Source organism: Mustela erminea, chromosome 11 (genome assembly GCF_009829155.1).
Source record: "Mustela erminea isolate mMusErm1 chromosome 11, mMusErm1.Pri, whole genome shotgun sequence".
NCBI lineage: Eukaryota > Metazoa > Chordata > Mammalia > Carnivora > Mustelidae > Mustela > Mustela erminea.
In genome coordinates, this window is record NC_045624.1 from 20,237,630 (window position 1) to 20,249,818 (window position 12,189).

A 12,189-nucleotide genomic window follows, 5' to 3' on the forward strand; every position below is an offset into this window, starting at 1 on the left:
ATCAATCCTGAGGCCAACCGGACCAGCCCCAAGGGTTTGGCTCAAGTGCTTCTTTCCCAAATAAGTTAGTTCGTGTGGGAAGAAAAAGCCGGAGCACCACATGTGAGTCGGTGGGGGGCAGATAGGGGTTTAGGCCACAGAGGAAAGTCTGTTTTGTCAGAGACGCTGCCCCAGGGAATCTGGTCCCGGAGGTGTCAGGAGGGAGGACAGAGTTGTGGCCTCTGGTGATTGAGTCCCTGTTTCCCGAGACAATACAAGACTGGGCCTCACGGGCCCCGGGCTTCATCGGGCTCAGCTGAATAGATGAGGTTCTCCCCATATTGCTGCCTGAGTTCATCCTATAAACTTCTTGTCAGAACTCAGTGCTTTGGGACCCATTGTCCACAGCACTCCGAGTGAAGCCCGGCTCCGTGAATGAACCCACTCGGGGTCACATTGTCCTGACTGTGGGGACAGCATTGGAGCCTCCTGCAGACAAAGGCACAAAATGGAGCCCTGACAGGTGGATAGGTCCCCTTGTCCAGGGTACCCTGTGGGGGTACCTGTGCCAGCATCTGAGGCCCCCCACCCACCAGGGGCTGGTTCACAGGACCTAAGGTTGCTGCTCCCAAAGCAGCTTGGCCTTTTTAATTTCAATACCCTTGTGAGGAAGGTGATGGGCAAGTTTTTTCTGTACCATTTTAAGGTCTTAGAAATGGAGGCAACAGGGGGTGTACCCCACAAAGGGTAGATTCCAGGAAAGGTCGCCTCTAACTCTCAGGACCCCCTGGAATCATGCAATCCAGAAGGGCTCAGGTCTGACTTTTCCCAGAAGCCTCTCTTTGCAGGGATCCCAGTGGAAATGCTGGTCTGGGCCAGGATGCCACTCGCCGCCCAGGGACTTCCTTAAAACACTTCAAGGTCATAGGCAGGGCCAAGCCTCCTTTCCCATAGTTATGGAGGACAACATAGCATCAGGGCAGGAAGAGACCTGAGAGAGTGTCTATCCTTGACTCTGTGACAGAGGGGATCTCTGCAGCCCAGAGAGGGCAATGTGACCAGCCCCAGGTCACACAGCAAGGAAGCAGCCAACTCAGAACTTGAATCCAGCTTCATAACACACACACACCCCAACCCCCATCCAAGGCTGGGCAAGAAATAGCAACTGAGCTCTTTATACCCAGCCTGAGTGCCATCCCCGGGAATAAGGCGTGATGCGCCTCAGAGAGGACTGTGGGAAGAGTCCTGTTGTTTCACTTCCTCCGTCCCTGAGCTTTCTGGAATTGGTCAGTGGGGTGGGGGAATCCAATAGAAACCCTGGGTTCGTGATAGTAGAAGAATGTGGGTGACAAAGAGGTCTCAGAGGAGAGCAGAGAAGGAAAAGCGGCACCGAAAAACTCCTCGTGGGTGTGAGTGACCCCGGGTTGGGTGGACAGGCAAGTCACCTCCAGACCACATTTCAGGGACAGGCTCAGGGCCATCGCCCTAGCCCTGGGGGAGGGGCCGTGGAAGGAAAACAGGGCAGCTCACAGGCAGCAGTCAGAGGGAGGAGCAACTGTGGGGCTTCTTGGCCTCCTTTAGACCAAGGCTCCAGGGAAATGACAAGTGCTACTAATAATAGTGCCCAGGACCCGCCCCGCCAGTCACTGGCAATCAGGAGAGCACGTCGGCCGCAGGGGGCAGCCAGCTCTAGGCCCGGCTCCTATCAGCCCACAGTAGCCTCCCATCTTCTCCTGGTGTCCCAATTTACCTCCTGCGAAACAAGGTTGAAGAGACCAGTGGGGAGGTTACTTGCCCCCACCCGCACCGCCCTGCTTTCCTGGAACACGGCTGGCAGTGGGTCTGCTAAGCCCTCCGGGGTCCTGGAGAGGGGCACGAAGCATACACATGTTTCTTTTTTCCATTGTTCAGATCTGTCCTCCTGAATGGTAGCATTTTTCAACACGATATCACAGAGCTCAGAATAGGGAACAGTTCGAGGAAAGAACATCCGAATTATATAGGTCTTGTCTTTGCTTTCCAAGAGAGAGGTTCACGCTTTCCCAAGGTAATGGGCAACGTCACCCCCGAGCTGGGCTGTGGCGCTGCCAGACCTTGATTGAGACACTTAACCTCCTGGCCCCGGAGAGCCTGAAACACTCTCTCCTCAGCTCTGGGTTTTGTGCCGATTAACTGCCCGCTGATTACAGAGGGCTCTGTCAATGCTAAGTGCAGCAGAGGTGGGAGTCCTGAGGGATGGGAACCAGTGGTCCAGGCTCCACAGCTGTCAGCCCCCTCCCCCTGCAGAATGCATGTCCTGGGGAGAGAGCCTCCAGGAATGGAAGTGACCTCCCTAGAGACGGTGGCGGTGGTGGGGAGAACCCAGGGTTAATGACTTCTATAATATTTCATAGTCAGGATCCCATAGACAGATTTCATAGTCGGTGCCTCTTTTCCTTCTCTGCTCTCCTCTGAGACCTCTTTGTCACACCTTCTTCTACCATCACGAACCCAGGGTTTCTGTTGGATTCCCCCACCCCACTGACCAATATTTCATAGTCAGGATGGGCGATAAAATGATAAAGCCATGCCCGGCATATTCTGAGCCTTGATGTCTTTGATTTTCCATTTTCCTCAAAGTGAAGGCATGTAAACACACACATGCACTCCAGAACACACAAGCATTCTCGTATGCACACGTCTCCATATGTACGAGGGTCTGGTGTGTAAACACTCCATAAGTGTCTGCTATTATTACTTCACATAAACATAAACACAGGAAACACAAACATATTTTTGGACAGCATCCCCAAATGTATACGCATAGACATAAAACATAGTAATATTGGAGCATTCAGGCTATGTGACAGGGGCCGTGCTTGGAGCAATGACGGTTACCTCCCACCCTCCGAAGGGTCCCGTTACGTATGCACTGTTTCTAATTCCACCTGACATATGGGGAAACTGAGACTTACATCATCAGCTCACATGCCCATAGGGGGTCCCTGCAGAATCCCTTTGCGGCCGTGCGTGTGTGCACATGCGTGTGCACACACATCTGAACACACAGATCATACAGATTTGTGCTCTTAGCTCTTCTCAGGCCAGCTGCATGTGAACTCATTTGTGTACCCAGACACACGCAAGCACACATATGCAGAATTTCTTGTCTTGCTCTCTGGGAGATTTCAGGGCCTTCCTGAGAGAGGCCTGTAGGATGTATTGGTTTTTGGCTGATGGGCTGCTGGTCACCACCTGCTGCTTCCACAGACCTGACCACATCCCAGCCTGAGAAGCAGGAGCCAGGCTTGGGTCCTGACTTACCCCCTACCCGCACCCCACTCCAGCATCCTTCCTAGAGTAGAGGCCAGAAGAGCCTGCAACCAGCCTTTCCTGCACCTGCCCTGGGGCTTTGAAGGAGGGAGATGGGAAGGAGAAGTGGAACTTGGCTAGAAGGTGGGGGAGGATCTAGAAAGGTGTTCTCTCCCTCTCCCCTTCCCTACCTCCTCTCCCCCACCCATCTCTTACTCCTGCACACCCCTCGTGCACACCCTTTCTGCAGGGAGTAGGGATTCTCCAGCTCTGTGCAACACCAGAGTCACTGGAGTGGTTTGTTTGAAAGGCATCCCCATCTCCCAGTCCAGCAGGTCTAGGGGGAGGCCCTGGGATCTGCATGGAGGCCCCCTAAATGATTCTCATGGATGGGGCCCACACACCCCTCTGAGGACCACCAGTCCAGAGAGGATGAGGTTTTGCGAGAAAGCTCAGGACGCCTTAGAGCGACCTAGTCTGACCCAGAAGCAAGAACAAAATCTCTGGGGAGCTGATTACTGCTCTACGTGGCTAAAGGTTTATGAATCACCAGCTGAGTTAAGCGTTCATCAAAGGCCCCACTGCTGTTTCTGTAGGGCTGGGAGCTTTGCTTTATTCTATGGCTTGAGTCCAGACCTTGGTCCTGGCCCAGGTGTCATGGGTCACAAGAGAGTCTATGAGAGGGTGCATGGTACAGTGCGAACCACCATCACAGTGGGGGAAACCCTGAACGTGTCTCCCTGGCCTAGGCACATGTCTCCAGGGAGTTAAGGAAAGATCTGGTAGTGTTCGGGTAGATGAAGAAGGCTGGATGTGATCACACTGATGTTGTGTGTAAGGACAGCCTCATGGCATCGTCCCGTGGAAGCACGTGCTGTAACTCGGGAATTAGGGCAATTTCCCTGGGGATTCCAATCATCCCCTTTAGAAACCTCTATGAATAAGATCCAGGGGGAGAGGCAGTGGGACAGGCCCCGAGAACCTCCCCCAGGCTGCAATCCTGGGGTGCTGTAGCTGCCCTTCATCTTAGGCACTAGCAGCGGGCCAGCCCTGAGGAGGAGACGTCTGCTGCCTCCATAATATCCCTCACACCCCCCAACGCCCAGCCCCTCCAAAGTTCAACTAAGTTAAGAGTCTTTGGCTCTGCAAATACCACTTCAAACCAGGTCTCCTGGACTGAACCCCTCTAGCAAATTGTGAGCCCTCAGCCCCTCCTTGGCAGAAAACCTGTCTGCTTCCCATTCTTCCATCCACCCCCTGTGGAGGGCAGAATCTGGTGGAATAATGAGAAAATCACCAGGTAGGAATTGGAAATGCTGCCATGGGCATGTGGAGAGTTTCTGCCACCTACCCTCCTTCTCTGGAGGTTGAAAAGTGTCTGCTATCAGAGGGCAGACACTGGTGGGCTGGCACCTCCCCCTCCACCCTCTCGCCCCTCTGCCCACTTCCCCCTGCCCCCCCAACTCAGTCCCAAGGCAGAGACCCAGCCAGGTGGGGCACTGACTCTGAGGAGAGCAGGGCAAGGAAGCAGGGCCCAGCTCGGACCCTGTGCAGGTGTAGAGACAGCTCCCCCATGGGCAGCCACAGAGCCTGGGCCTGGCCTCTTCCAGCCAGCCAGTGCCTTTGGAGTCTCAACCCAGATTCCCAGGTTTGGCACCCAGGGCATCCACGGGATTTCCCTTCCCACCTGTAAGCCCCACCCAGCTCCCCTCTCTCCTCCCCTCCATCAGCTCAGCCCCTGAGTGCAGCCCCTTCCTTTCTAGTGCCTGCACCCATGGCCCCCGATTGGGAGTCGATCCGCCCTCTCTAGGTCTTTGATAAAGCACCCAACCCCTGTGAACTTAACCTAGAAATTAAAGTTCCCCGAATGAATCAAGGGCCTGGTGGGGGCCTAAAGGCGGAGACCCCTGGACAATGAGGGAGGACACTGGGAAATCCCAGCTGGTGGGAGCCAGCCTCCGTGGACGGGGAACAAGTAGCTTGCTCTCATCTGCTTAGGGAATCCACTTTCCCAACGGGTATCCCATCCAGGCCTGCCCCTCCCCTGCCTCAGGATACCCACCCCTCACCGCCCCCGGCACTGCGCAAGCCACGCCTCCCCACGTGTGCCCCCGCGCATGCGCTTGACACACGCACAGTTCAGCAGGTCCTTACCCCAGAGCGCCCCTGGGGGCCCTGGCTGAAGAACCGGCTCTCCCTAGAAATCTCCATGACCCAAGCTTGTTTTCGTTCCTACCCCCAACGTGGCGGCAGTATTCCTATGAAGGGATGGAGATCAACAACCTGCCGGTGGAGCTGACGGTCGTGTGGAACGGGCACTTCAACATTGACAACCCAGCTCAGAACAGAGGTGAGTGAGGAGGGGGGCCCCGGCGGGGAGGCAGGGCGGCCGGAAGGAGCGGCTCTGCGTTCGAGGGCACCTGCGATTCCATCCCTCCCTCCGGCTCTGAGCCTGCCCTCCTCGCCTCTCCCCTGCTCCGAGACCTCCCAGGTCTGGACCCACCCGTGGGCAGTGGCTCTGGGAGGGGCCGAGCGAGCAGGACCCGGGGAAAGAGCCCTGCTGATTCTGGAGGGAGCCTCACTTCCTAGTCCAGTTTCGAGGTCGTGCCCCGAAGTTCTCCTGTGGTCTTCTCTGGGTCACAATGGCTGAAGGAACCAGGCTGTTTGTGGCTCACCCTCCGAGGCCGGGACTGCACTCCCGTCCACGGTCCCAGCCCCTTCTGCTCCCGCTCTCACCCCAAAGTACCTCTTGCCCTTCGCCCGCAGTTCACCTCTATAAGTGCGGAGCCATGCGGGAGAGCTGCGGGCTGTGCCTCAAGGCGGACCCGGACTTCCAGTGCGGCTGGTGCCAGAGCCAGGGCCAGTGTACCCTGCGGCAGCACTGCCCCGTGCATGAGAGCCAGTGGCTGGAGCTGTCGGGCGCCAACAGCAGGTGCACCAACCCTCGCATCACAGAGGTAAGCCCGCGTCCTCCGTCGCTCTGGGTGGCCAAGCCAGGCCCTGCCACGGCCCTGGGGCCCTGCCAGCCAGGCGTCGCCATGGTGACAGCCACCACGGTGATCACCATGGCTGGCTGATGGCATCCTTGTTTTCCAACCCAGCTTCCCCAGAAGCTGTGGGCTTGGTCCTGTGGTTGCTTCCCTTATCAAGGAAAGTGGAAAACAGAGAGGGGCTCAACTGTCCTGTTGGAGTCGCTAGGTGAGCTGTGTCAGACATGACTCTAAGTCCTGGCCACGGTGCCTTTGTCTCGAAGAGTCTGGGGGATGAGGCGGACAACCTCACTAAGCAGTCAGTCATGAGCAGAGGCTGTGTGTAGCCTTAGGGCGCAAAGCCCAGCCCTCCAGAGGTGGACCGGGTGGAAATGGTGAGACCCCCCCCCCCAGATTCAAGGCAAGACCTAAGTGGGTAGAAGGCAAAAATGGATTTGGAGCGCTGGTCAGGAGGGCCCAGGGGCCACAAGCCATGGAGGAAAGGCCAGGGAGGAGCAGGGCAGAGCTAAGCATGCAGAGGACAGGGCTGGGATCCCGGTTCTGCCAGCTAATTGCAGGGTTTCCCACGGCTGATTCATCACTCCCGTCATGCCTCGGCTTTGTTCTCTGTGCAGTGGGTCTAAAGTTCCATTTCACCAGGGAATTACAAGGACTGGATAAGAGAATCATGCAGAATGCTGGCTCCATGCCCATCTCCTGGGGATCTCACAACCTCCTCGTCCATCTTCGACATTGTTAAAGCCGTTTGTGTCCACGTCCAGGCCAAGAGGATTGCTGCTCCTCGGGTTTATTGAGGTCACCTGGTGTCTTCACCTCCCCACTTCCCACTTTCAGCAGAGCGACCCCCTCAGGCACCCCAACCATGCTCCCCTGGTAAAACAAGAGGTGTGCAGTCTCAACAGAGGGACCCTCTGTGTCCACAATGCTGATTTTAATAACAAAGCAGAGAGGGACAGAGACAAAAACAGGGAAGGGAGCTCGTTCTCTTCTCCATACATAGTAAGGAGAGACGGGTGTGTGGCTTTGGGCGAAGTTTCACAAACACACACCTATCCTGTCCTCTAACGGGGCAGCTACAAGAAGAGGCAAATATGGGTGTGGAGAGTATTTCTCCACAGTCTGCAGAGGATTTCCCCATCCCTTACTTCGTCTGTCCCCACGGGGCAGCCCTGCCATATGGCTCCTGGGGCTGTCACCATGCCGTACCACAGACCGAGAGGTTTCGGTGACAGAAATGCCCCGTCTCTCAGTTCCGGAGGCTGGGAGTTGAGACCCAGGTGTGGGCAGGGCCAGCCCTTCCGAGGGCGGTGCATAGGACCTGCTCTGGCCTCTGTCTTGGCTAGCAGCATGACATCTTCTCCCCGAGTCCCTTCTCCTCATCTTTCCCCGTGTCCCTGTCCAAATTCCCTCTTTATATGAGGATGCCAGTCCCCTTGGATCAGGACCCACCATGATGACCTCATGTTAACTCTGTGATCTCTGTAAAGACCCTTTCTCCAAATAAGGCCATGTTTGGAAGTGCTGAGCATTAGGGCTCCCGCATAGGGATTTGGGAAGGACAGAATGCAAGCTAGAATGCCCGCTAGAATGCCCACCAAACCCTGGGTGAGCAACCTCCTTGCTCAGAGATGCTAATGTCCTTTCCCCAAAGCCTAAATCAAAGAGGCTCTGACTCCCAGGTCTCTGGATTGCCTGACTCTGAGCTCTTCTTCACCACAGGGGCAAGGCACCCATAGAGCTATACCCTCAGCCCTCCGCTCACAGATTACGCACACATAGCAGGGATGTGTCCGCGCAGGCAGGAAGCTTGACCTATGTGAGCGCACAGCCTCCTCCAGCAAGGCTGCCCCTCGTCCATGGCCCTCTGTATGTGCCCCCTGCTCCGGCCCCTTCACCCTCCACACCCCTGGTTTTCCAGACACGGGGAGTTTCCCTCAGCCTCCTGCCTTGGGAGGAATCTCAACAGCAATTCTCAAATTGGGGCAAAAGACATGCATTGAACCTCCAGAAGTATCTGGGAAAAGAGGGCCTTGGGTGTGCCCCGGTCCCCCTCCTTCTCAGCCACCCCCACCCGCAGAGCCCTTAACATGAACCATCCCCGGGGGCTGCCACGCGTGACTGGTAACGGTGTGTCTGCCGCAGACAGTGGGACTTGCTTCTTCTTGGCCTGACCCTGAGAAAATCACAGGGAGGAGATGGCAAATTAAACAAACCTCCCTGCGACAGAGGCTGTTTGCGGGCACACTGGCATTGGCCCTCTGGGGAGCCTGGGGAACCAAGGACTGAGCCTGAGATAAAACTTTTTTTTCAGGACAACAGTCCAGGGCTAGACTATCACACACGCGCTGTTGCCGGGGCCAGTGGGGCTTTGGGGCCTGGCTGGACAGGCATTAGGGAAGGACATGCGCTCCACCTCCCAGTCTGCCCTCCGTCTCCCCCTCCCTCATGTACAAATGGACCCATGTGTCCAAGGGACTTGTCTCTCCACTGCCACGGGAACACACATGTGAAAACCCTCACACTCATGTGCACACTCGCCCACAAACATGCATGGGTGAGAAGGAAGTGTCTTAACTTGTAGGTGAACAGCCTTCCCCAGCAAAGCTGTCCCTCCGGCCTGGCTTCTTCTGCGCCCCCCTCCCACTCTTCTCTGGGGTGACCCCCCCACCCACCCAACTGTGACCTTTGGGAGTGAAGCGGGCAGGAAATATTAGGAGGTGGGCTGTCCAGGCTCCTTCAGTTGGGATCCCATGGACATTGGCCAAGATCCAGGCACCGGGGTTGAGAGACACCAGGAATGGGAAATGTGCTTCTCTGGTCTTCTGAATGCCAGGAGAGGCTGGCGTAGAATGTTGTCTGCCACTAAAGTCACTGCCGCGGGATGTCCTAATTAGTTTGTGGGAAATGGATGTAGCGCCTGGCTCAAAGCAGGCCCCTTGGTTGTTGATTCTCAGCATCGCCATCATGGGTTTTTAACACCAACAGTGACATCTGAGGAAGAAAAGCCAGTCATTTGGCCCAGTATATGAAGGTAAAGTCTAAATTAAACCTATCTCTGGTAGAAACCAAGCCAGGTAGTGCCAGCAAAGGGGCTGCAACAAATGCTCTTCTACATCTGGGAAGATGCAGGGTAGTTGTGATTTTCAACCCAGTGACAACTCGAGAAATCAATATGGTGCCATCACTGAAAAGTCCATGGGAAGTAAGACACCATTCCTGCTCTCAGAGACTCCGGATCTGCAGGATGAGGAATCAGACACAAATCATTGTTACCAGGGAAAGAAGAGTGAAATTTCGGTGGAGAGAGATAACTTGGTTATGGAGAAGGGACATTTGAGAAGAATCTTGCAACCTGGGTGGATTGCCGTAGCATGGAGGGCTGTGGGTACTAAGAGGACTTTTTTCATTTTCCTCCAGAACAGAACAAGACAAGCAAATGCCAAAAGGCTTTATTCCTTGATTTTCTATGAATCACCTGGTAACGGTGTGGATCACTTTCCACCCCCCTCATGTCGTCCACAAAATAGGAAGGCGAATGAGAGGATTTGAACACTGTTCCCAATACCACACACAGACACAGACTGCTCTGCCCAGAACTCCTGCCACTGACGGTCCCAGACCTGGGCGCCCTTGCGGATGTGGGCCCGACTTGGGGAATGGCGAGGAGGTGGGGAAAAGCCAGAAGCCTCTCCTTGCCCCATCAGCAAGTGGGGAATGGCTCTCTCTTGGTACCTGTCCAAGTCACTGCTTCCTCCTTCCAGATAATCCCAGTGACAGGTCCCCGGGAAGGGGGCACCAAAGTCACCATCCGAGGGGAGAACCTGGGCCTGGAATTCCGGGACATCGCTTCCCACGTCAAGGTGGCCGGTGTGGACTGCAGCCCCTTGGTGGATGGCTACATCCCTGCAGAACAGTAAGTGGAGGTCCCGTGAGACACAGGGAGGTGCTGCCGTCTGGTGTTGACTCGCCTTCCCTGGCCAACCACTGACAGCCATTGGCAAACCGTGTTAGAGACCGTTGGCATACGGTGGGAGTAGAATCCCCTTAACATTCTGGCATCCCCCCTGGCCCTTGAACTAGCTAGCTGCCATATCACCAGCTACAGAAAGAAGGGGACAGGAGGCCTGAAGGGCAGAGAAAAGTAATGCTACCTCCTTGGGGTGTGACTATGTGGAGTGAGGAGACAAAGCAAAATGAAAATCTGCAAGGGAAGTGTGAGTTCAGTCCCCTATCCCCTGCTGTCTCTAAGTCCCCACTCCTGTCCTCCAATTACGGAAGAAGCTAAGACTCTGCTACTTTCTGCGGAGACCGAAAAGGAAACCCCATGCCCGCTCCGGCCTAGAAGCATTTGGGTGGCTTTTCTCCAATGTAAAGGCTGCCAGAGCACAGAGTGGGTCATCCCATGAGCGACCTTCCCCTCCCGGCCCACCTGTTAGAGGAGGTGTGGGAGTCACGTATCATTGCCTTGTAAATAAGTAAACACAATTTTCCAGCCCAGCAAACACACCATGAAATGTTTACCAGCACAACAGAACCTATATTCCATACCATCTCTGCTGCCCCTCCCAGCATGACACCCGGCCTCTTGTCCCCTGTGCAAGTAAGTTACTGACACTTTTTAGGTCTCCCTTAAGTATGTTAGTGCAGCTTACCTGTCCTGGGTCTTGCCCTGATTTAATGATTCTGGAACCATCGATACCACTATCTGAATTTCCATCCACGGCTTCCTAAAGCACTCTTAGTAGAGCCTATGACTGAAGGATCTACTTTTTTTTTTTTTTTTTAAGAATTTATTTATTTGAAAGAGAGAGAGAGAGCACACGTACACACAAGCACAAGCCAGCAAACTGGGGGGAGAGGCAAAGGGAGAGGGAGAAGCAGGCTCCCTGCTGAGCAAGGAGCCTGATGTGGGACTTGATCCCAGCACCCTGAGATCATGACCTGAGCTGAAGGCAGACGTCTAACCCACTGAGCCACCCAGGTGCCCCTGAAGGATCTATTCTTGATAGAATTCACCTCTTGGGGTGCCTGGATGGCTCAGTGAGTTAAGCCTCTGCCTTCATCTGGGGTCATGATCTCAGGGTCCCAGGATTGAGCCCCACATCGGGCTCTCTGCTCAGCAGGGAGCCTGTTTCCCTGTCCCCCTCTGCCTGCATCTCTGCCTACTTGGGATCTCTATCTGTCAAATAAAAAAATAAAATTGTTAAAAAAAGAAGAAAAAGGAATTCACTTCCCTGGTCCCTCGTGGCTTATTTGCCCAAACATTTTTCCGTGGCTCCTTCGACTTTCAGAGTCCTTCCTAGAACAAGACCCAAGCCAGCTGCTATTAGGCCGTTGTGATTTGGGGAACTTTAAAATGCCCTGGGGAAGGAGATAGAACACCCAGAAAAGAATCCTGATACATAAAAATTTAGTGTGTGATAAGGGTGATGTTTCAAATCAGCACGGAAAGGAAAAATTGGTCAATAAGCAGTGGGGGTTAACTCTCTGGAAAAAAACAAAGACAACAACAAAAACCAGTATCAGACCCCCATTTCACATTATACACTGAAATAAATTGCAGACCGATTAAGGAGTTAGGTGAAAAGAATAAATCTGTGGAATGATTCAAAGAAAACGCAGGTGAGAATTTATCTGATTTCAAGTAAGGGAAGTGTATCTGTTCTGAGTATAACAGCAAAAGAAAAAAGTGATAAAGAAGATGATTAGGGGATCTGAGTATCTAAAACTTAACATTTGTACATCAAAAATCATTGTAAGCAAGGAAAATATGAGTGATGAACTATCTTTATACACTATGACAGTTAATACATGCTTTTTCTTAATATACAGAGGGTCCATAGATAAAAAGGCAAATATCACAGAATGAGCAAAGAGCATGAATGAGTGTGAGTGTGCAACTCACAAGACAAAGAACCAAAAGTCATAT

General features: G+C 54.0%; 1 protein-coding gene across 2 annotated transcripts in view; it reads left to right on the forward strand.

Annotated features, from left to right (window-relative positions):
- Window positions 1-12,189, forward strand: part of PLXNA4 (plexin A4) — a 424,114-nt gene that overhangs the window by 345,877 nt on the left and 66,048 nt on the right. For both annotated transcript variants that reach the window (XM_032305147.1, XM_032305148.1), the window contains exons 11-13: window positions 5,524-5,620; window positions 6,037-6,227; window positions 10,022-10,173. In XM_032305147.1, the coding sequence (XP_032161038.1) occupies window positions 5,524-5,620; window positions 6,037-6,227; window positions 10,022-10,173 (440 nt within the window). The remainder of the gene's footprint in view (window positions 1-5,523; window positions 5,621-6,036; window positions 6,228-10,021; window positions 10,174-12,189) is intronic.